Genomic DNA, 25837 nt, shown 5'->3' with positions numbered 1-25837 from the left:
GAGTACTGCTGCTTACAACAAAACGAAGCTTTGATACCAATGTAGGAAATGTAGGACATGAGTATGCACACTGAGAGTGAGCACCCTATCGATAGAGGAGAAAGAAATTGAAGATGTAATTAACGGTCTGCATTAGGATGATTCCTTATCGGGTTCTCTGCCTGCAGTGCACAGGGGCAGGGAATATATATAATTCTCATCTAGGTAACAGTTATCCTTGCCTTAGAATGAGGTATTTAATTTCATTCAATCCCATATTTAACTCACATGTTATGTGCCTACCATTGTGTAATGCTTTGGATTTTGGTGTCAGTCCCTGATCAAAATCCATGATCTAACATTGTTCATATTGGCTTGAATCGGTCGATACCTATCATGAAAAAATCAATACCGACTTGAATTGGCAATTTTTGAATAAATATAAAAAAAACTTAAAATTAATTTTTAATATTATTTTAATAAGTGTTATGTTCTGATTGATAGGTAATATTTTATTATTTTTTTGGCCAATTAAAACGATTCACTTGAGAATCGGTATCGATTCACCTAAATAGTTTGCCAAACGATACAGGTCCGATTCCGATACTGATAATATCAGCGCTGATAAAAATTCATATTTACTGTGTTTTTACGCTGATCCCTCCATATAAACTAATTATAGTGACACAAATAAATGAAACCGTTAATGATAAGTTGATAACTTCCCCCGTTTTACCGGCGGGGTACAGCAAAACCAAAGGTAAAAAATAAAATAAAATTTACCCGACTGCGATCTTCCTGAAATGACGGGGACAGAGATCTGATTGGCCGATTAAATAAACGGACGAAATTGGGCCTCTCCCACCATCCCGACGACCACATAGGGTTATATTATAATACGTACGAGACCGCTTGACGGATCCGGTACGGCGATGCGGAATGTCGTTGACCCTTGGATCGTAAACGATAAAACTTAGGCAGAAAAAAAAAGACCTTGAAGCACCACAAACACCCAGCCCCCACTGACAGTCGGTAGGGTTGTTTCGTACTGTTACAATACGGTCCAACCTGGACTGAACAGTGCACCGACAAGTGAATTCCCACATCGTCCTCATTGATCACCAGATCGCTCTTAAAAAATGACTGTTATGCCCTTAATAAATATTAGAGACCACGAAGCAACCCTACCGTTAACGTCCCATCATCATGCCACCCGTCCGCTCCTCGCATTTATTTGACACCTAACGGTGATGATCCGGAGGGCCCAAACAAGGCTTATAAACCACAGAGACGGGTGAGGCTCCTTCGTCGTTGTGGTGAGCTTGTGTTTTGAAGAAATATATAGGGGTATTTTCGGAAATAAGTGAACGCACACACGAACATACGCAGTTCCCCTGTATCTCTCTCTCCACTCTGTTAAAAAGTGAGAAGCCCCTCTGGGCCTTCTTGCAGAGGACTCTTCTTCCTATTCTTTGTTTCTTTTGCTTCTTCTGCTTCTTCTGCTTCAGGCCATGGATGGAGTGAAGAAGCCTCCCTCGCCCACTTTCACGATGGACGGGAAGACGTATCCTTCACTCCTCAAGACCAGGAGGACGATGGTCTTCGCCTACGGTTTCATGGTCATGTTCGTTCTCTGCACTGGTTTCCTCGCCGTGAGCCCATCTGGCAACACCTCATTCTGGTTCTCCCACTTCTTCTCCTTCAGAACCAACGCGTCCATATCATCTTCTGCAACTTCTTCTTCTTCTTTCTCTTTGCCCTTCTCTTCCATCTTCTCTTACATGTTTCCAGACACGAATCCTTCTGTTTCCTCGAAGCTCGACGACCATCGTGGAGGTGTCGTGCCCGTGCCGGAGAAGTACTCGCCTCCCCGCAGTAATGAGATGGTTCAGAATGGTGGTGGCCCTTCTACTTCTCCTAACGTCGACTACCATCGAAACGTTTCGGTTTCCTCCGGCGGTCCCAGACGGGAAGGAAACTGTGGGTCTCCTCCTCCTACTGTTCCTCCCCGTCCTCCGGCGAAAGGCGGTGGGGTTTCTGGCAACAAGACGACCCAGATCGGTAAAAAACCTACTGCATCTCCTAAACCTGGTAATGTGCTGCAAAACGTTACGGTTGCTTCTGTGGGAGGTGATAGTCAGGCGAAGAAACGGGAGGATTCGGGTACCTTGATCGTGAATCAGGCAAAAAGCGGTTCGGTTTCCGGCAACGGGACGACCCAGATTGAGAAAAAACAGTCTGTTTCTCCTAAATCCGGCAATGGCCCTCAAAACGTTTCGGTTGCTTCTGAGGGAGGTGATAGTATGGCGAAAAAACGGGAGGATTCGCGTCCCTTGGTCGTGAATCCGGCGAAAGATGATGGAAATCTCACGACGATGGTCAAGGGTGCCGTCGTCCTCCAAGACAACATCAGTTCGATCGGAAACAAGAACTTTTCGTCAGAGAAAACGGCGGTTCCCAGCGACAAGAACAAACTCCCCAGTCCTGCGATAGTGATTCCGGCGAGAAACGGTACGGTTTCCGGCAAAACCACCACGGTGGTGAATATTGATTCCGTCAATGCCCCCGCGAATCTTGCTGGAAAACTGATGGCGAACGGCAATCCACCGGAGAGAACCAGCGGCGGGGTGTCGACGAGCTCTAGCGTGATGCCGAGTGGTGGTGATCGGAAAAAGGCGCAGTCTTTATCCGAGTGCGACATATTCGACGGGAGATGGGTGAGGGATGACTCGTATCCTCTCTTCCCTGCGGGTTCTTGCCCGTTCATCGACGAGCCTTTCGATTGCTACCTCAATGGCCGGCAGGAGAGGCGCTACGAGAAATGGAGATGGCAACCGAAAGGCTGCAACATCCCAAGGTAGGAAACGTTAGGAAAAACTGAAGTCTTTCTGTTATCTTGTGCCTCTTCTTCTTCTGATTCTCTTTCATTTTGGTTCATTTATGTATGTTTGAGTAAAACTCCAAATTGGGTCATCTTGGTTATTCTATTATTATGTTGGGTTTCTTCAGATTGGATCCCAAGGACATGTTGGAGAGGTTGAGAGGGAAGCGCCTGGTTTTTGTTGGCGACTCACTCAACAGAAACATGTGGGAATCGCTCGTTTGTGTTCTGAGGAATTCCGTCAAGGATAAGAAGAGGGTGTTTGAGGCATCCGGCCGGCGTGAATTCAGAACCGAAGGATCATATTCTTTCGTATTTGTTGTAAGTGACATGCTGAAGAGAGAATTCCTCCTTTTTTTTCATGTTTGCTTTTTCTGAATTTGATGGTAGTTTTCTGAATTGGGTAATTTTCTTCTTCTGTTTGGTGGTTGTAGGACTACAGTTGCTCTGTGGAGTTTTTCCGATCACCGTTTTTAGTTCAGGAATGGGAGACTCCGGAGCCCAATGGGATTGCCAAAGAAACACTGAGACTTGACATCATAGAGAGATCTTCCTCTAAATATAAGGATGCTGACATCTTGGTGTTCAACACTGGTCATTGGTGGACTCATGAGAAGACCTCAAAAGGGTAAAGAACTGCACATACTCTGTGAAATTGCAAAGTTATTTGGTGCTCCATAAGATTGCAAAATCTCACTTATTTTGTTTCCATGAAAGAGGAAATGATCTGTAGAATTGCACTATATGGAAGCAATAATTCTCCTTTGCACAAGAACTAATAATATTTTCAGTAGGATCAGAATTAGAGTCTAAGTTGACTACAGGAAAACAATCTAAATTTCAGCGAGAATGGGAAATCGGATGGACTGCTTTAGTTAAAACTCAGAGGTTCTTCAACAGGACCAGAAATTCAGTGTATTGTTCCTCACCTTGGATTCTTTCATATGGGAATATTTCAGGAAGGATTACTATCAAGAAGGAAACCATGTCTATAGCGAGTTGGACGTTCATGAGGCTTACAAGAAGGCTCTGAAGACGTGGGCTAAATGGGTTGAAACAAACGTGAATCCCAAGAAGACCACGGTTTTCTTCAGAGGGTATTCATCTTCACATTTCAGGTAATCAAAATTTACGATTTCTTCTCTCCCTTTGTTTGTCTGGTTGTAAATTAAGTCTTATCCATTCTGTTGTAGTTCTAACAATTTTCTTCTTTCCCTTCCCATTTTCTGCAACGTAAAAAAGTGGTGGGCAATGGAATTCTGGTGGGCAATGTGATAACGAAACAGAGCCCATCATTCAGGACTCTTTTCTGTCTTCATACCCACCAAAGATGAGAGTGCTAGAGTCTGTGCTCAGTGGAATGAAGACGCCAATTTCGTTTTTGAACATAACCAGGATGACGGATTACAGAAAGGATGCCCACCCTTCCATCTACAGGAAGCAACATTTGACTGAAGAAGAGAGGAGGTCGCCTGAGAGTTTCCAGGATTGTAGTCACTGGTGTCTGCCCGGCCTTCCTGACACTTGGAATGAGCTCCTCTATGCAAAGCTAGTAATGATGGGCAGATGAGCGGTAGTAGTTGGTAGCTGCTCTGTACATATTTTTACAGAGAGTTTGATAAGGGCAATGAGAAGCAAGAGCCCGAGGGAATGGAGTGTATATTTTTGAGGTTGTGCTTACAAGCTACTCTGCCATGAAATTGGTTGTGGGGGTAATAAAAATACGACTTAGAAAAGGAGTCCGACTTTGTTGCTTATGTTCTCTATAGGTAGAGATGAGGATACCGAAGTTATTTATTTTTTTCTTTCGTACATGTATTTTTTTGAAGGCCTTGCATAGGCTTGCATATTGTAAAGGTAATTTTACTCTCAGGGGTTGAAGCCCTAGACGTCTGTAATAAATTTGAAATTTGGTTTCCTATACATCATTCACTGTAAGTGTAATAGTTTCTTTTCGTCAAGGGTTTCACATTGTAAAGTTATTTAATCTTTGGTGGTTGAAATCCAATGGTTCCTAAAGTTCATGTTTGTAATTACTTGGCGACTGTGCCACCGAGGTGGTATCCCATGTGGTAGTCCTGTGCCAAGCTGAAGGTCTCCACCCCCACCCCGTCTCAAAATCCGAACCTCCATCCATCCTCTTAAGGTGATGGATTTTAACCTCGACCCCTGCCTCCATCCCGGTTTCATGTCCTCCCGACCAAACGGGGGCAAGGGGGGGCGCGACCCTGTTTTCCCTCGGCCTATTGTCATCCCTTAGAAGGATTGGGGATGGAGCGGGGCGGGGGCAAGGTGGGGATGGGGTGGGGCAGGGGAAAGCGTAAGTCCATTCTCGCACCGGAATGGATTTTAACCTTCATTCCCGCCTCCATCCCCGTTTCATGCCCTTCATCCCTGATCCAAACGGGGCAAAGCGGGGATCCGCTTTGCCCAGGTCCACTGCCATTCAAAAAAAAATAAATTGGCTACTGTAATGTGATTTGTAGGCCCTGCAATATAGCCGTCTCTCTTTCCAAGAGCATATGGAGGCCTCGTTTGTCAAAAGCATCATCTCTACCATGTAAAAGACCCATCTCTATTTTGGGTGGATGTGGGTGTGTTGTGGTATTATGGTGCTTACTATTTTATAAATCAGTCATGGGAACAGACTATCTCTAGCACCGACGCCTACAGATCCTATGGGCCTGGAGTGCGTTTTCTATAAGGTGTTCCTAGTATCAGATGTCTTCAACAAACAAAATTCATTGGGTACCATCGATCGTTTTGTTCAAGTTCTAATCGCGTGGACCTCCAAACTTGGAAAACTGTGGGTGTTCACACCAAACCACCTCCCGTTGTCTCGTTCTGAGTTCTATTGGGGAGCGCCTGCAAACAATGACCCCCCTCGTCCCAAATGCAGCCGACTGCAACATAAAAGCCCTGTTTTGTTGTCTGTATCTTCCCAAGTCTGATCATCTTTAGATCAGCCAAACCTGTTAAAATGTAAACCTACTGCTCAAGCTTAAGATTAGCATTTTGTGTAAGAGGACGTTCTTAATTTGCCAAACACCTCTGTACACTCAGCCGGTGTTTGTGTAAGAGGACAGTGGGCAGAGGCGCTCAAGGAATTTTAGGCCATGGATCTCGGAACCGGGCCATGGTTAATGTGGCACCTCTCAGCCCATAACAAGAGGTCCTAGCCAAAAAGATGTTTTCTCCTCTCTTTTTCTTTATTGGCAAGCTGGGGTTAGGCAGATCCCTACCAGTTACAGTTAATAGAAAAAAAAAATGCCGGGCATGACAACAATACTCAACATGCTTTCAATAGAAAAGTATCAGCTCAGAAGCAGCTCTGACGGTAACAGTTAGGGCGCCCTTGAATGCCGTTCATCCATGTGATGAATGGCAAGTAGAGTACCATTCATAAATCACTTATTTCTTGGATGGGTCCCACAATTTTTTTAGAGTCATTTATGTTTTGAATTAGCGGCATTTACAGCGCAAACAATGAAAGGCTGAAAAAGAAAGCAAATGTTATGGTGTTCTGGCTGCTGTTCATCACATAGGTGAACGGCATATATCCAAGAGCAGCTCCGACGGTATCACTGCCTCTGACCTGATCCGCTCTCGCTTTCAATTGGCAACGGTTGGTAACGGGGTCGATCAGGGTGAGTTGTTGGACCTCTTAGGAAGTGAACCAGTCAATTCTCTGGTTTTGAAAATATTGGCCTAAATTGCTAGTACATCAGATTGGGGATGATAGTACAAAAAATTGCTAAGAAAGTAGGTAAAAATAAGTATATATAAAAAATAAAAATGGGTTCAAATTTTTAATCAAATTCAAACTAGTCATAATTCAAGAATACCGACTCAAATATGTTCTTCGCCTTACATGATCCATGTACATTCAAGTTTGAATCAAGCGTCAATATTTTAGCCATATCCAAGAGGTATGTGAAATTCAAATGAAAGGTCAAAGTGCACCAACTTTAATATTTACTGAAACACATCCTTAACTGAGAGTTCACGCAAGTTTTTAGTTTTTACCTATGTCACAGGGACACGCCATTTTGTCTGTCTGTGGTGACACGAGCGGGCATGCCGACACAGACACCGACAAGTATGACATTATTTTAATATTTTTAGATAATATTTTATTATATTTAATTTTTCTTTCAATAAAAAACTATTTTTAATGTAAACATATTCAAAAATAGTTTTTGTTGACTAAAAAATTCTGGGTCCTTATTGTCCATTTTTTTTTTTTTTCGAATTGAATATGAATCCGACGTCCTGAGTCCATGAATCATTGTGACATAGGTTTTTACACTCATTATTATTATTATTTTTTGAAAGGCAAGCTTGGGTTATGCAGACCAAGGTTGTTAAATGTGATAAGGCGAAGCGAGGCGTTGAGCATGTTATGAAGCAAGGCATAAGCCTCAAGGCGTTGAAGCGTAAGCTTCATGATCAAAATAATAAAATATATAATATTAATAAAATAGCAATGGTAAATGGTTTTTTAATATAAATATACATATCTGAGTTTGTTTGATGGTTGATTTAGTAAATATAAGGTTTTTGAAGGACTTGAAAAATAAACAGCTCCCAATTTTTTTAAATTATAACCTTGAATTTGTTTCCATCAAAAATGGCCTAAAAAAAAAAAATCTTTGTGATGCATATAAATATTTTTTTCTTAGACATATCAAATGCATACATGCAATAGAACTATCATGAAACTATAGTTTTTCAGCAATTCACTTTTACGCACATCTCTTACTTATATACAACCAACAAGTATATGTAAATTTAAGTTAGTTATACTAATGCAAGATTTTTAGTGGTTTACCACCACGCAATTAATCGGGAGCTATTAATGCTATTGAAACTTGCATCAAACATTTAGCTGAAATCATAGTGAGGGCAATCCAAACAGTGATATATTTGAAATTATTTTAGATAATTATGTATTCAAAGCAATTCCAGAACGCTTCAGGTACTGAGGGTGCGCCTTGCCTGTGAGGCGTACACTTCTCACAACACTGATGCAGACCCACCAGTTACTACTATTTAAGGTACCACCGGGTTTTGAACCCGCAAAGTCCCACCACAAGGAGACGTGCACTGATAGCTCCTACCAACCGCGCGGATCCTCTTCTATAAGTTTAGGTAGGCTGCACTTTATCTATAAGTTTTTTTTTCTTGTTTTGTTTAAGAAAAGTCCGAGTTTTGTCTCTTAAAATTTCGATAAGCTTCTCTCTATATACACTGTATTCCTAAAAGCTAAATAAAATATTCTATATGAAAATGCAAGTATTATGATGGAAAGTTTTTGTGTCTGTTTTATAAATAAGTCACATTTGGATCTGACCATTTGATCATCAGGAGAGTTGCCAAAAATTTCCCTAGTCATTCAGATACGGGTGGTGTCACCCTTGAGTGGTCGGTTCCTAACAAATTGGTACTAATCAGGGTTTAAGAAAAATGGGATAAATCACAGGGTGTTTGCTTACGGTGGAAACGAAATCTAGCTAGATACATTCAGTTCGTGAGAATATGGCTATTAAAACCGAGAAGGCAACTCAGTTCTATGGCATATGGTGTTGGAATTTTTGGATCAGGATGTGCACAGTGAGGGAGGAGAACCACAAAAAAGACGAGGGAGAGAAGGGGATTCAGGAAAAGGCCAGATTCAAAGGAGATGCTCCATTTTCTGGATTATTTTTCCTGTGGGCAGGTGCTGGGTTAAGTAACCTCCCCTTGGTGTAGCCGTTAACCCAGCCTTTATTTTAGAGTTTAATATCATGCATTTTATGTTTCCATGAGTTACGAGCCAACCCGTATAGTGTGGCTCCTTGGATTCCCTGCCACAATGGATCCATTTACTAGATCCAATATACAGCTACTGAAACATATAAGGCAGCTCAGTTCTATGACATTGGAAGCTATTCCTCACTTTTCATTTGCTTATAAGTATTTTAGATCTATACTTGTAAAATGGGTGAGCTATCATCATGATGCAGGGCTAAATCTATTGCTGAAATCCAGGAATTAGGAGAGCCCATACTTATGACAGAGTCAAGTGGGGCCGTTATGCTTATAATCATGAGTGCAAGAACTCACTAGGAACAGATGCAACGCCAGATGAGCTGACCCAATCCAGTCCGGTTCAGCTTATTTCTATCATTTCATGGATCATACATAAGAAGGAAAGCAAATGAAACCTAATATGAAAGACCCCAAGAAAGTACACAATCATAGTTACCAGAAACTTCTTGCTATATGGAGAAGCTCACTTCGGAAATGAAAACTCATAGCTTTCCCGAAAAGAGGGGCAGCTTTGAGAAAATCGCTTCTCAACTATGAGAAACTCAATTTTCTTTAGTGGGAATCCCACTTCCTCCTCGTTTCCCAGTTTGATTTCTTTTTGCTTCCTAATCGTCTCTCTCACTTACGCTTTTTATGTTAAAAATAATAAATATTTTATAACAAGCTTCTTGTGTTCATGTCATTTCTTATTTGCTTTAGCCCACGCTTCATATTACTTTCCATGTGTTTTCTATACGTTTTTCGTGCGCTCGCATAATCACTTCCTACTTTATACCACTTTTTAACACTCTCCCCTGCTTCTGATTCACGCGTCGCATCTCGTATCAATTTCATTTCCTGGTAACTATCCAAATTATACCTAAGCTGTACTGCTCTGAGTCCTGGGCATATAGTTGGATGAGGCCAAGTTCTTTACTCTGAGAATCGGCTCACTCAACCATAGGCTCAAACACACTCTCCCTTAGGCAATGCCTTTAATAATTCAATTTTAACTCAGTAAAAAGTTAATCAAACTATCAAAGTCATGATCGCCATGATTACTACTACAAAGAATGCACAAAGTAGCGCCAAAGAGGGTGGGATCCAGCTCAAAAGATGATTCTGGATGTCCCTAGTTAGTTGTATCATTTTACCATATATAACTGCTGTGAATTATCTCTGTTGCAACTCTTATGAAGTAAATCCCACATATCAAGTCATGTAATTCTCCTCTATATCTTATATAAGATGATAATGAGCATCTCTCAAGTGGTAACATGGGAGATCTTTCCAATCAACCCATCTGAGCATTTTACTTCTACAGCTGACTACATGAGAGAGCTCCAGCAGCCACTCTAAACAGATGGGTACATGTTGAAATAATCAGAACCTTCCAACTGATTACCTTGCAATAAACGCCTGTTGAGGACCAGTAAATGTTATTCTAACCTTGTGAAAATGTATTTCAGAAAAGAGATGTCAAGCCTAGAGGCACGTTCTTAAGATCGCTATCTTTAGAACTTCAATCGCCCCACTCCGGGAAGTCCGAAGATGCGAAAAAGGGTTTGATGCGACTGAGTTCCCAGGATACAACTAGGCTTGAACCTCCAGAGAGTCACTGCTTCGCAAGAACAGATGATCTCTACCACACTTGTACTCTGCAAGCCAAATCGAGAAGAAAGAAGAAGAAGATTTTGGATAGTCGAAAAATTCTTGTCTATTCAAAAGACGAAAATAGAAGATATTTATAGACTTTTAGAGAGGCCAAAACGTTTTGCGATAAATGAGATTAAAGGCCATAAATCTGACGGTTTGAAAATAGGATGAAAAAGTACCTGAACGGTTACCCACCTTTGACTGTCAATCAAAGGCCTCCAAAACCGCCCAACAGTCACAATGCAACATTAACTCGATATGCATGCAACTTAAAGCTTTTCAAACGGCCAGATAACTCAAACCGAAAAGCAAAACAGATATTTTCACCTCGCACCGCTGCGAAGTGCAAAGTGCAAAGTGCGCCTCAAGCGCACGCACGCGCGTGTGCGCGAACGGCGCATGCAGCGACGTCCGCAATCTACCTAAAGAATCAAGGCTTACCAAAGTAAAGAATAGATAACAAACTCTCTATTTAAACCTCTTGAAAAACTTTTCTCTCTTAGATATGGGACTAAACTTTTTCAAAACTCTTTTGGTAGTAATCATTAATATTTTAAAACTTTCCTAACAGTAAATTCTGTCGGTCCTTCTCTTGATCAAGTTATTGTACCTCCTGAAAGTGGTCGTCGGCCCCCACCCGGGGTTTTTCTTGCTTCGGCGAGGGTTCCTCATTAAAAAAAGTCTTCCTATGTAGCTGTGAGCATGCTGCTTGCAATTTGGAGATGCAAATGTGCTCTCCGGAAGATAATGACCTTGGCTACTTCCTGCAGTAGAAGAAACCATAAACTAGAAACTAGTGTGCAATATCTTTTACATTAAAATGGTTTGCATCAGATAGTGTGTTTTTTATGCAAACCCGAGATTGGATTAGCAGAGAAATCTACCCAACTACTAATTTGTCTAGAAATATCTAATGTTATCAAGAAAAAACTAGAAATTGAAAGCAAATGCAAAAAATAACAAGAAATTAATTGGAAACTAAAAAACTGAAAATTATCTCATAATTAAATTCTCAGAACGAGGACTCTTACTCCCCTCATTTATATAAAGATGAGATATCACAATCTTAGATGATTCAGGTTTCCTATCTAGATAAACGCCTAAATAGGAAAACAAATTTTAATCCTACTATAGCTAAGCTATTAAAATGAGATATACATCAATTGCTTGGGTTCAATATCCATTACAAACGACCACCAATATAAGAAAATGTTCAAACTAAAAATATGGATCTCAAATTATCCACTAAACCCAATTCGCTTGGCTTCGCTGCCCAAATGGATCCCTGGGACCTGAATTGCATGCTGCTTAATTCCTGCAACAGTTTTCCTCCATATTTAACTTTCATGCTCATTGTAATTGCTGCCTGTGTGCCTGCTTTTAACTTCATCTATTGAACCACTGTTGAGTACATCAAGTAAGTAGTTAAAATGGTCTGAAGATAAAAGGGTCGTCAAAATTTGTTACTTTAGTGATGAGAATAAGTTGAATGCACATATTAATAGTTCATCACAGAGATCGAAACCTTCTGGATGGTTAAGAACTTCCATGGGAATGGTTTAAATGGTGATTGGATCAGTGGCTTGGAAGCGAACTGCGACTCAGAAAGATGCCTTCTTTCCACCTCAAGATGCTGCTCATGCTCTTCCATTAGATGATTCTTGAACAACTGAGAATTATCACAGTCCTGAGAATGATATGTAGGGTCCAATTTCTAGTGGCTGTGAAAATAATGATGGCTTTCAAATATGAATTTTTGGCTCACAAGGGTTCGACTCATCTGGTAGGGGCAACTTGTGAATATCACCAAGTTGATAGGATGTCACAAGTTTGAAACCCATAAGTGGCATCCCTTGCTGTGAAGTGTGATATCTGAAGATGGCACACAAAATTGAGAGAGAGATGATTTCATTCAATACGGTTTCTAGTATAAATATTACATGAAGCAGCTGAATCCCATACCTCGTGGGATTGAACAAGGAAACAAGGTAAAAAGAAAATACAAGAAAGGAAAACATAATTTGGCAGGAGAATACAAGAAAATAAAATAAAATATGGAAACAACATATCAGGATAGATATCAAGGATCACTCTCACGGTATCATCAAGATAGCCAACCTTTCTTTCTTTACACTCCCCCTCAAACTGCTGCATGAAAATCTCGAATGCCCAATTTGAAAAGAAGATTCATAAATTATTCTTTTCCGACCACCTTTGTGAACAAGTCTGCAAGCTGGTCCTTTGAGCGAACATAAGCGGTTTTAATCACTCCAACTATTTTTTCTCACACTATATGATAGTTTATATCAACGTGTTTTGTCCTCTCATGATAGACTGGATTTGCAGCGATATAGAGAGTCGCCTGATTGTCACAATATAATTCAGCAGGCTGATGATGAGTGACTTGAAGATCAGTCAATATATATATATATATATATATATATATATATATATATATATATATATTATCCAGACTATTTCACAAACTGTATTGGCCATCGCCAGAAGATCGAGATACTATATTTTGTTTCTTGGATTCCCATGAGATTAGACTTTGCCCCAAGAAAATACAGTAACCAGTCACTGATTTTCAAGAATCAAGGCATCCAGCCCAATCTGAATCACAAAAGGCCTTGAGGCGCAATGGTGATAATGCATGCAACTGAATTCCTTGACCAAGATTCTTCTTGAGGTAGAGAACAACTCTCATGGCAACCTCCAGGTGAGGGCATCGAGGATTTTGCATGAATCGGCTTAGGACGTGTGCTGCATATCAAGCCGGGTAATGGTGAGATAAATCAAATGTCCAACCAAATGCCAATATACAGAGGGATTCTCAAATAACTCTCCTTCTAATGAGCTTAAGCTCTGATGTTGTTCCATGGGAAAATTAGCAGGTTTTGCTCCCAATAATCTCATTTCATCAATAATTTCCAATGAATATTTTCTGAGACAAATAAATTCCAGCTTTGGACCTAGCCAGCTCAAGACCTAGGAAATATTTGAGTGGACCAAGATCTTTCATGTGTCACCTCCTTTTCATTATTTTCTGTAATTATTAGGTCATCTACGTATACCAAAATAGATGTAAATGAATTATCCTGAATGTACGTAAACAAAGAGTAATCAACTTTAGACGTAGAGCACCCATAATAAATGAGAGCGCCCAAGAACTTGGCAAACTAGTTTCTAGGTGCCTTTTTGAGACCATATAAAGACTTGTTTAATTTGCACACCTTGGTGACATTTTCATATAAACTTCCTCATGGAGGTCACCATGTAAGAAGGCATTATGAACGTCCATTTGAGAAGGCATCTCACAGTGATCAATTTTGCTACTGGTGCAAATGTCTCATGATAGTCCAGTCCTTCATGTTAGGAATAACCCTTTGCTACTAACCATGCCTTGTAGCGTTCTATGGTGCCATCCGACTTGTATTTTATTTTGTATATCCACTTGCACCCTATGGGTATGACACCTTTAGGTAGATCAGTAATTATCCAAATGTTATTCTCCTCTAAGGCACGTATTTTAGCAGCCATAGCATCTCGCCAACACTTCTCGTTCATGACTTGACTAAATGTCACATTCATATTATGAGAAAATGGCTAATAGAAAGGCTTGATGAGAAGGAGTTTTTTTTTAAATGAAACAAAGTTAACTAAAAGAAATCGTGTACCTTTACTAACAGCATGCCATGACAACGAAGTTGAATAAGGTGAAGATTTTTCTATTGAGAAGTAGCAATCTTTCAGCATCACAGATTGTCTACGTTCTCTTGAAGACCAACATAGAGTATTTTAGTTCTCATTTTGAAGTTCATTTTCAGGTTATGATTTTCAGAGGGAAATTCAGGAGTTAGTTCATTCTCAGAGCAATCATGTCTTTCTTGGCAAATAGATGGTTCAATTATAGGTACAAGTAGCACTGTTTTGGTCACCATCTCATTTTTTTTCGTGAAACAAAAATATTTTCATGAAAAACTACATCACAACTACAAAAAAGAGTATTTGATTCTAAATCATAAACCTTGTAAGCTTTCTGAACAAAAAGGTACCCAAGAAAGATGCATTTTTGTGCACAAGAATCAAATTTAGATTTAGTGTGATCAACATTAGTAGCATAACAAAGGCCAAATACACTCAAGTGAGCAAAACTTTGGTTTTTTTATAAACAACAACTGAAAGAGAGTTTTACCATCAAGTTGGATGAAGGGGTTCTATTAATCAGATAAGCTGCATTCAACATACATTCTCCCCAAAACTTGTACGGTAAGTTGGCTTAAAACATCAAGGCCTTAGCAACCTCCAAAAGGTATCGATGTTTGTGCTCAACAACTCCGTTTTGCTGGGGTGTTGCAACACAACTATGTTGATGTACAATCTCATTATTGGACAAAAACCTTTGCATTTCATGAGAAAAAACTCAGTCCCATTATCAAATCTTAGATTCCTCACTTGAGGCTGATATTGAGTTTGGACAATGCATAAAAAGGATTGAAGTAAGCTTTTCACTTCATATTTATGTTTCATTAAGTATATCCAAGTGCATTTGGTAAAATCATCCACAACACTCATAAAGTAATGTGCTCCCGACAAGGAAGATTGAGAGTAAGCACCCCAAATGTCAACATAAATTAATTCAAAAGAAACAATTGTTGAAATAGTACTAGTACCAAAAGGCAAAGAAGCTTGTTTAGCTTGAGGACAAATCTCACAATGACAAGTATCATTCAAAGTAATGCTGAAATCATATGCAGAAAAAAGTTTCATAGGATATGTACATGAATGTTCCAATCTCCAATGCTATAGGTAAAAAAAAGGATGACGTAAGGTCAAAGCTGAAGGTGAAGATGAAATCATGGATAAAGGTGAAGAAAGCTCATGATGAAAGATATACAACCCATCTCGCTCCTCACCTGCTCCAATCTTCATCCCTGAAGCAAGGTCCCGAATGACACACGAGTCAGAAAAGAAAGTGACAATAACTTAGTGACTTTGTCAGTTTGCTAATTGACAAAAGATTGAACTTGAAAGAAGGTATGCATAAGACATCTTAGAAAACAACTTTATCAAAGATCTTGGCTAACCCTTGATCTTGAGTTTGAGTAGATAAACCATCAAGAAGTTTAATAGAAATACATAAATTATTTTGCAATACATGAAACACAATTTTGAGGAAAAAACAATATGCTCACTTGCCCCAGAATCGATGATCTAGGAGGAAGAAAGAGAAGAATTAGGGCAAGACAGACCTGTAAAATTTGCCAAGTCTACATAGGAGTTGTTTAATATGAGTGCCATGAGCTGATTGTATTCATCTCTAGTAAGACTAACACTTGACTCAGGTTCACTAGATGCATTACTTGTTGGAGTCATTCCTACTTAAGCAACATTGACAACGGTTGTCCCTTGATTTATTTTATAAAATTTGTGTCCTCAAGGATAGATGTTCAACTTGTAGTATTTTTTTTAATATGTCTGGCCCCATTGTAATGAGAACATGTTGGTCGTGAGCGACAAGTGATAGTGGGTTTGGTTCTTCATCCATCTTGAGAAAGAAACCAAGTACTAACAAGGGTAGCACGATCTGAGGAGGCAGGGTTAATGCGAGCCTTACATTGCTTCTCCTCCTGCAATACTAATGAATGTACTTTTTCATTTGTTGGTAGGGGATCCATTAGAAGAATCTATCCTCTATCAGTATTATATGAGTCATTCAGTAAGAAATTAAATGATTCTTTCTCCTTGTTGTTGCTCAACAATAACTGTCAATGCTCCACATGAACAGGTGGGCATAGGAGAATATGAAGCTAATTCATCCCAATACCCTTTGAAGGTGGTGAAGTAATTAGCAACAACCATGGATTCTTATTGTAACTTAAAAATGACACTTTGAATCTGAAAAATACGTGAGGCATAGCTCTGAGTAAATCACTCCTCACGAGTCGTAGAGGTATATATAACACTATTGGTCAATTCTCAAGAAATCAAGTTAAGTAACCACCATAAAATCATGTGATTACATTGTTGGTACTTAGCAAACTCAAGTGCAGTAGGTTCAGAGGAGTTATGGTCCCATCAATAAATCCTAATTTGTTTTTCACACTTAAAGCCATCATCACGATGCGACTCCAAGTTGTGTAGTTATTGCCATCAAGAGGTTGCGACATGAGAACAACACTCAGACTGTCCGAGTGATGCAAATAGAAAGGGTTAGTGATATCAAAAACAAAATCAGAATTGTCTTTGGTTTTGATTTTGATCGGCCATAGATGCTTACCTCTGAAACGATGACCAAGAGCAAAAACATCAGTCGAGTACTAAGCTCACTCTTGTTATAGAGGACGCAAACAGAGGCTGAGGTATGAACAACTTCTAAGCAACGACTTTGTAAATGGCCACGCAGAAGGCAGTCTATAAGAAATGCATGCAAAAAATGTAGACTACAGTCCCCACTACGGTGACTGCAGAAAATGCAGAAGGTAGTCTACAAAAAATGCAGACTATAATTAGTGACTGCAAAAGATGGATCTCCTCTGCAGTTCTGCCCCCACCCAAGCTGATATGTAGAGGCCACCATAAGTGACCTACTGTCGAGAGAAAGAATCATGTTCATAGAAGCACGTCTGAAAGGTAAACAATGTCAGTCGAATAAGAGAATGCAAGATCTAAGTTGGACTCATAAGATCCGAGCACTGCTCTGATACCATGTGAAGTGTGATATCAGAAGATGGCACACAAAATTGAGAGAAAGATGATTTCATTCAATATGGTTGCAGGTATAAATATTACATGAAGTAGTTGAATCCCATACATCATGAGATTGAACAAGGAAACAAGGTAAAAGAAAAATACAAGAAAGGAAAACATAATTTGGCAGGAAAATACAAGAAAGGAAAATAAAATATGAAAACAACATATCAGGATAGATATCAAGGATCACTCTTATGATATAATCAAGACTCTTATGATATCATCAAGATAACCAACCTTCCTTTCTTTACACTTACCACAAAGTCAAGCTTGGTGTACAACCCGATGCCACAAAGTCTGTTGATCCTGCCTTGAACAACCTTCAAAAGCGATTTCATTATGGTGTGCCCATACCTGCCTCCATGTAACCAACAACCAACACCTCCACTCATGATCTCCCTTACCTTGTTGCCACTAAGATAGGAACACCTCTCACGAATGACAAAGCTGCCCAGGCAGCACCTGATTCCAAAACTTTATGTGCAACTCCTTGAACCATCTACACTTGGCGAATAAATGCTTCATGCTCTCTATGTCTCTCTCGCAAGAGAACCTCATTTGCTGCAAGTAGCTATCAGTTTTTACTTTGCCACAAAGCATTAACCACCCAAACTGCTAGGACCTTGGGGGCAAGCCGCTCCCCCCACAACCTTTTGCTGGGCAGTCATGTCACCGATGGCTGACCATGTTGGTGCATGTGGCCATGCACTGCACATTGTGCTTATCCATGAGTAGGCCTGCTCATGGATAAGCTAAGTCCATTTTATAAATTAACCTCTTTATTTAAATTTCAAACTCTAGTTTATCAAATACATTGGACTCAACGATATTCTCTCAACTGTCTGCTGAGTCGAGAGAGGGAATCCGAAGGCTATATAAACACGAGACTCGGCCCCTATGGTGATATGAAATACAACACACCGTGAAGCCTTCAAAGCAAACCTCCAAGCTTCAAACTATGCTTTGCTCTTTCTTTTCTGTCTTCACTCTCTGTTGCCGCCACCACCTGAGGACCTTCCGTTGCACCACCTCAACAGTGGTATAAGAGCTAAGGTTTGCGGCCTTCAACCTGCAAAGAAGAAACAAACACAAAAAAAAGAGGGAAAGGTAAGAGTTACTGGTCTTTAAGCTTCCCATTTTTTGTCTCTAAAACAAAAACCTCTATTTATTTTTGTCTGCCTTTGAAAACCCCAACCAGAAAAACAAAGACCTTTGTTTATTTTTGCCTACCTCTGAAAACCCCAACCGAAAAACAGAGACCTGTCTATTTTTATATACTGTCTATCTCTGAAAATCAAACTAGAAAACAAAATTGATACTTACTTGTTCGTCTCTGTACACCAAAAGAAAACAAAAAGGAGGGAAAACAGAGAGACAGACCGAAGAAAAAAAATAATATATAGGTTCTGTCACCAGAAAGACATCAGTTGCCTGCCATTCTTTTTGGCAGCACCGATCTATTAGAGGTAAAAGGCCTCCCGTCTGTTTTACTATTGCTCCTCGACTAGAAAAGAAAATTACAAACACAAAATCAGAAAAACAAAAAACAGAGAAAGGGAAAAACCCCAAACCACCAAAAAAAATGGTTTGGCCACAGGTTTGAGCGCAGGGAAAGCCTGCATCAACGAAAACAAACCCAAATAGGAAGTTGGCCTATCGCCGCCGGAGAACAACCATAAAATTTTCTGGTCGTTTCATCTCCTAAGGAAGCTCCGTCGTAGAAAGAGGCCTCAGACATGTGTCAGAGGGAGCCTGCAACGAAAACATCAAACCCAACCACAGAATCGAGCTATCACCGCAGAAGATCAGCCAGAAAAATCAGTTTCTAATTTTTTTGGAGCTTCGACGAAGAAGAGGGAGAAAACTTGACACCCTTTTGAGTTGGTTTCAACATGTTCGGGGCTTAAATAGCCCGAGGGGTAAAAAGACCCCTTTGTCCCTAGATATTTTACGTATTTTAAAAAGAGGGTTAAAATAAAATATTCTATAACCCGCAGACCTTTTCAAAAGTATTTGCTAAAAAGGGTCTGCCACTTCGAATTTTTTGAAAAATTAAAAGAAATAGTTATATATCCCATTTAATATCCAGAATAATTTTTTGATTTTCAAAAAACCTCTTGCTCCTGTTAAATTAAAAAAAATTCATTTAAATTTTGTTTAAGACCAAAATTAGGTCTATTTAAAATAAAGAAACAAGTTTAGTCTGACAAGATCTTCCTTTTATTTTTTATTGTTCCTTTGTGCTAACTTGTCATAAATAAATTAAATTAAAATTGGTTAGTATAAAATGGCTAGGCGTGCCTGTGCCTCTGAATTAACGAAAACAGACAAGCTAAACAAGACCAACTTTTCTGTCTGGAAAAGGCAGATCCCTTTAGCTCTAACCCTCGAAGGACTGGAATATGTCCTTAGTATGTCTATAGAAAAACCAAATGACGAATCATCTTAAGAAGAAGTAATCAAATTCAAAAAAATTCAAAAAGATGATTTGATGGCAAGAACCATCATGCTCACCTACATGGACGATGATTTCATCAGAGTCTTTGAAGATTATAAAACCGCTAAGGAAATGATGGAGGCCATCGCCACCAAGTATGATACTGCATCCGAAGTCCACATTCAATTGTTACTCGAACAATACAACTCATATAGGATGAAAGAGAGTGACAGTGTGGTAGATCATGTTAATAGGATGTTGGTCATGGCTAAAGACCTAGCCATTGCTGGAAATATAATTTCAGATAGAATGCAGGTGTCCACCATACTGAATAGCCTCCCACATTCGTGGAAAATGGTGACCACTGCGTTAAGATTAAATTCAAAGAATTTAAACTTGACTGAGCTACCCCTGCAATTAGCCATAAAACAAGAACACATGGCTATGGAGAAGAAGTCTGAATTGATGGTGGTTCAAGACACACCATCTCATAGCCAAGTACCCACTAAGCAAAATAACTTTAAAAAGAAGGGTAATGAAAAGTTCCATAAAGGACAAAGTGCAGGTTTCAAACCTCAAGGCCACAAAGGCTCACAAGTCAAGTACTTCAAGTGCGGCAAGATGGGACACATCCAGAAGAATTGCAGGACAAAATTTCTCAATGACATGAGCAATTTGAATGGTGGGAGATACAATAATAATTCAAGCAAAAAGCATGACAAAAAAGAAGTCATTTGTGTTGTATCTGAATGTCACTTTGCGAATGAGGAACTCTCAAGGTGGTGGGTGGACTCTGGGGCTACTCGACATATAGCCAAATCCACCGATGAAGTTTTGGATCTCAAAGAGCTAGGACCAGGCGAGCACAAGGTCTACATGGGCAACAACTCCTATAGTGATGTTATAGGAGTTGGGTCCTACAGACTCAATGTGGGAGGGACTTGTGTATTACTGAAAGATGTATTTTATGTCCCTTCAATGAGGAAGAATCTGGTGTCTGTACCAACTTTGACTGGAAAAGGTTTTGAGGTCCGGTTTGTCCCTAGGAAGGTCACTATGGGGAAACATGGTAGAATCCTGTTTGAGGGTAAATTTGACAAAGAACATGGGATGTTTAAATTAGCTGAAAATAAAGAGAACTTATCCTCATATATTGATTATGCCTTAGTGATTGATGTAAATGCATGACATAAAAGACTTGGGCATATAAGCCTAAAGAAAATGAAAAATTTGGTACAACAAGGACTAATCCCTAACTTCAATGAATCTTACTTTGAAAAATATGAATCTTGTATTTTTGGAAAGTTGGCAAGAAAACCCTTTCCACATAATGTTATTCGAGCCACTGAGCTATTAGAAATAATTCATACGAACATTTGTGGACCTTTTAGAGTCCAAACTCATAGTAGAATATTATATTTTATAATATTTATTGATGATTTCTTGGGATATGGATACTTATATAGAGGTGGTGAATACACCTCAAATGAGTTCAGCAATTATTGCAAAGATCTTGATATTAATTGGCAAAGAACCATACCAAGGACACTGCAACAAAATGGGGTTGCTAAAAGGTATAACAAAACTCTCCTAAACATGGTAAGATCCATGTTAGCAAGTGCTCATCTACCCAATGTTTTTTGGGGTGAAGCTGTAAATACAACTATGTATATATCAAATAGAGTACCTTGTAAGGTTGCCCCAAAGACTCCATATGAAAGATGAACTGGTATGAAACGAGACTTAAATCATCTAAAGAGATATGAATATGTAGCTCATGTCAAAATCTTAGATCCAACTCTGGATAAATTGGATAACAGATCAGCTAGATGTATCTTTATTGGTTATCCAAAAGGGTCAAAAAGCTACAGATTATATCACCAGAGTCTGGGATTGATAGAGGGTAGAGATGTTGAGTTTCTAGAAAATCTCAACAATGAATTCGGTGATCCAACTGAGGATCCCTTTGATTTGCTAGATGATCATGATGATCAAAATGAACAGTTAGGTAATGAACCAATTGATTCTGAACCATCTATCTCTCAAGGACTAAGTGGTCGTAAAAGATCTAGAGCTCCTCCATCCTACTTGGATGACTACTATGTATATTTATGTGAGAAACTCTGCTATTTTGTAGATCTTGATGAGTTGACCGATAATCTCTCATATGCTGATGCAATTAATTTAAAAGAGGCATCAGAATGAAAAAGAGCTATGGATGAAGAAATTGAATCCATTGAAAAGAACCAAGTCTGGGACTTAACTGATCTTCCTAAGGGAAGAAAACTAGTTGGTTGTAAATGGGTTCTTAAGAAAAAATATAAACATGATCGATCTATAGATAAATTTAAAGCAAGACTAGTAGCAAAAGGTTTTTCCCAAAAGGAGGGAATCAATTATACAAAAACCTATTCGCCAGTTGTTAAATTTACGTCCATCAGAATAATATTATCCATAGCTGCTCATCATGACCTGGACATATGGCAAATGGATGTAAAGACCGCCTTCCTAAACGGTGACTTAAAAAAAGACATATATATGACTCAGCCAGAAGGTTATGCGATAAATGATGATAAAGTGTACAAGTTAAAAAATTTCTTGTACGGATTAAAGCAATCGCCAAGACAGTGGTATTTGGCTTTTCACAAGGCCATAACAAAGATTGGATATGAACCAAATCAGTTAGACTACTGTATATATGTATGAAAAAATGAGAGTCTTTTATGTATCTTGTCATTATATGTTGATGACATTCTGCTGACTGAGAATGATAATAAAAAGATAGTCAATACAAAGAAATGGTTATATACCAACTTTGAAATGAAAGATATGGGTGAAGCTTCCTATATTTTGGAAATTAAAATCACCCAAAACAGAGATTCAAGGACTCTCTGTTTAAGCCAAGAAAGGTACATTGACTATATTCTTAAGAGATACAGAATGCATGACTCTAAACCTATCGAAACTCTTATTGCAAAAGGAGTAAACTTAAGCAAAAGCGATTGTTCTGGTGAGGGCCAACCAAATCTTGAAATTGCTTATACCCAGGCTGTTGGAAGCTTAATGTATGTGATGTTATGCACAAGACCTGACATAAGCTTCGTCGTAGGTCTTGTTAGCAGATATCAAAGTAATCCAGGATGACCTCACTGTCAAGCCGTAAAGAGAATTTTTTGATACCTAAAAGGTACTAAAGGCTTGCAACTGAGATTTCAAGCTGACAACCTTGATTTGATTGGATACTCTAATGTTGACTTTGTAGGGTGCAAAGATGACAGCAAATCTACTTCTGGCTATATCATCCTCTTTGGAGGAGGAGTTGTTGCATGGTTTTGTAAGAAACAGGGTTGTATGACTCAACATACTCAAGAGGCTAAGTATATCACGTGTAATGCAATCACGGCATTTGTAGTATGGATCAACAAGTTCATTAAAGATTTAAAAATAGAAATATTATGTGAGTCTGTACAGATATACTGTGATAATCAAGCTATTATTGCTCTAATAAAAAATGGAACTGATAGCTTCAAGAGCAAACATATAATGGTGAAATACCACTATATACATGATATGATTGAAAACACTGAAATAATTGTAGACTACCTTCCTACATTGGATATGGTAGCAGATCTCTTAACTAAGGGTATTGTAGAAGACTTGTTTACCAAGCATGTTGCTCGAATGAGATTAAGATATATATGATTACGAAGAAAATCCTTAATGAAAAATCCGTAATCAATTCAAGGAAGCCTATAATAGTGGGAGCAAACTGAGCAGTCTCATGTCCAAGTGGGAGATGTTGGTGCATGTGGCCATGCGTTGCATGTTGTGCTTATCCATAAGTAGGCTTGTTCATGGATAAGTGTGAACACCCCAAAATTTTCAAAGTTTTATAAAAATGACCCTTTTGCCCCTAACCCCGTTTTATGAGAAACTCAAAGCAGTTTCAAAGCTCATTCTTCAGATTTCCTGAATTAAATTCCATATGGGTATATTCAAAGTTAATTTCGGATCCAAATCCAGGACCTTAAATCCATATTTCCTCAAAAACTGGATCCAAACCTATTTCTGAAGAAATTTTCTCAAAATAGCTTTAAAATTCTCAGAAAAATTCTCTTTTGTAAATATTTTACAAAAACACAAAAAAATTAGTTTTAAATCTTTAATTTCTCGTAAAGCTTTAGGATTTTGTTCTAAGAATACAAAAAAATTTAAAAATAGAAAAATAAACTAAAACACAAAAAAAAAATTGAGAGAAATTACAAAGAAAACGGATGATTTTCAAAACTTTTTTTTAAACCATTTTTTTTTTACCAAAAACCTCAGCTGGAACCACTTTTCAAAAAACCTTTCTAAAAGAGGACTACCTTTTTGAAAATTTGGAAAAACTTTAACGAACTCTTCCCGCGCCTTCTTCCCATCTCTCTCCACCGTCTGATCTGCAACAAATTTTCTTCTCTCCCTCCATTCATCTTCAACCGATTCCCTTCCTCTGGAATCTTCCTCCTCGTCTTTAAAGAGGACACTCGGGGAACCCCTTAGGGATCCATGTTTTTTTTTTTATATCTCGCATCCATTATCAAATATCTTCGTCACGGAGCTTCTAGGCAAAAATCCATCTGCCCCCCCCCCCCCCTTTCTTTTAGCCGATCATCTACTTTCATGCATTGATTTTCATCCTTCATTTCCCCTTCTGCTCCCCTCCTCTGGAGTTCCGACAAGCAAAGTGAAGCCACCGGATGCCTCTCTGGTCCCCCCCTGAAGGAGAATCGACCTCCGCTTCTCTCTGATCGAGCGAAGAAGCTCCAGTTTCACCCCACCAGAGGCAGGCATGCTGAAGAACGAAAGGGAGAGCATCCTTTCTCTCCATCTTTCGAGATTCGCTGCAGACAGAAGGCCATTTCAGGATCCCCTGCAAAAAAAAAAGCAAGTAAGCTTCCCCTTTCTCTTTGATTTTCTCTAAAATTCTCTGGTTGTTTACTTCTTCTTTTTTTATTTATTTTCTTAAACTTCCATTGACGCACCATGGGTGGGATGGGATTGCCTATAGCAATCACAACCCATCCCATGTGGAACAGCAACAGAGTAATCACACTCCAACACTTTTGTTATTTTTATTTTTTTTATTTTTTTTATTTCTATTCACGCTGCGATTTTCGGGCTCAGGTGGTCGGATTCAATAATCTGACAGGATTCATCTGAATCCCAGTCTAGATTTCCTGCCAAATTTTGTTTTCATGTTAATTTCCCGTCAAGTTTTGGATTCCCCTTAGATCTCTGTTTCAGAACTTGATTTTCTTGTTTTTCATCGATCATTATATTTGTTTCATGTTCATTCCAATTTCTGAGAGATATGGGGATACCTCTGCAACATACTAATGCAGCGTCATCTGGACATTTTGATTTCTCATTGCATTTGGGTTCCTGTATGCCATCAGCATACCCATTCGGTTCCTCTGCAACCGATTATTAGTTCATCATCTTCTTCATCAGCATTTTTTTTTTGCACATATCTATGATATCCACATTTCACTCCCCTGAGCAGCGTAGATTCCTGTTCAATACAGCATCCATCCTTATTTTTTAATAGAAGATCAGCTTTTCTCTTCTATTCCTATAGTATAATATCGTGCCTCTGTTTCCCTTTTACAACCTCTATAGTCACCTCATTAAAATTATCGAATCGTCTCCTTGATTTCCATTTTTTTTTCTCTTTCATTAGCACTTAACTTTCTTCAGTTTGGTTTATTTCACTGTCATTGTCGATAACTCTTTTGGATGCCTGATAAACAACGGTGCCTAAAGGTTCATCACAACCTGTTGAGAAGCCTAGCCTTCGTTGGGAGGAGCTTACTGTGTGCATAGATGTTGCCACGCCAGGTAGGTTGTCACCTGCTGCCAGGCCTGGGATGTTGGAACAGGAAGTTTTACAATAAATCTATTATCCAGCAATTTGATTCATGAAAGGTTAGCAGGCCACTTCATCAGGTGTATCGTGCCTTATACATCATTACATTAACCCTAGTCCAGACTTGGGTTTTTGGCATAATCCATTTGTCATTTTTTTTTCGTTAGCCTAGTTGCTTTTATGTCAATTAGCCTTATCTAGCGTTTTCTTTTTCCTGTACATTGGTTGCTATGAATAACCAAGAACCTGTAGCACCTGTAGGCTTAGAATTTGTCTAATTAACCATCATTGTTCATATCTATACCATCTACTTAGTTTGATCATGTTTTATTGCTGGGCCAACAGTTATTCTGTTTTCTTTTCTTTTTTTTTTGTTACAACTCTTCATACTGCTGCTCACCTATACATTCTGTGCTTACAGTAGTAGGGA

The 25837-nt window shown here is 39.1% G+C and overlaps 1 protein-coding gene across 1 annotated transcript; it reads left to right on the top strand.

Moving 5' to 3' along the window:
- The first annotated feature begins 1289 nt into the window (after positions 1-1289).
- On the top strand, positions 1290-4783 carry LOC149846939 (uncharacterized). Its single transcript, XM_089998220.1, has 5 exons — positions 1290-2836; positions 2989-3181; positions 3295-3488; positions 3820-3978; positions 4103-4783. The coding sequence occupies exons 1-5, from the start codon at positions 1491-1493 to the stop codon at positions 4428-4430; spliced, it is 2220 nt and encodes a 739-aa protein (XP_089854346.1). The 5' UTR covers positions 1290-1490; the 3' UTR covers positions 4431-4783.
- The last annotated feature ends 21054 nt before the right edge of the window (positions 4784-25837 follow it).

Source organism: Nuphar pumila, chromosome 2, assembly GCF_984573655.1.
Source record: "Nuphar pumila chromosome 2, dmNupPumi1.hap1.1, whole genome shotgun sequence".
NCBI classification, from domain to species: Eukaryota; Viridiplantae; Streptophyta; class Magnoliopsida; order Nymphaeales; family Nymphaeaceae; genus Nuphar; species Nuphar pumila.
Note: the sequence above shows the minus strand (reverse complement) of the source record. Positions and strands in the feature narration are given on the sequence as shown.

Bases quoted from the DNA above. Each gene is read 5' to 3' on its own strand.
- LOC149846939 (XM_089998220.1), top strand. From the start codon at position 1,491: ATGGATGGAGTGAAGAAGCCTCCCTCGCCCACTTTCACGATGGACGGG. The intron at 2,837-2,988 runs GTAGGAAACGTT...GGGTTTCTTCAG, and splicing joins AAAGGCTGCAACATCCCAAG to ATTGGATCCCAAGGACATGT. The intron at 3,182-3,294 runs GTAAGTGACATG...TGGTGGTTGTAG, and splicing joins CATATTCTTTCGTATTTGTT to GACTACAGTTGCTCTGTGGA.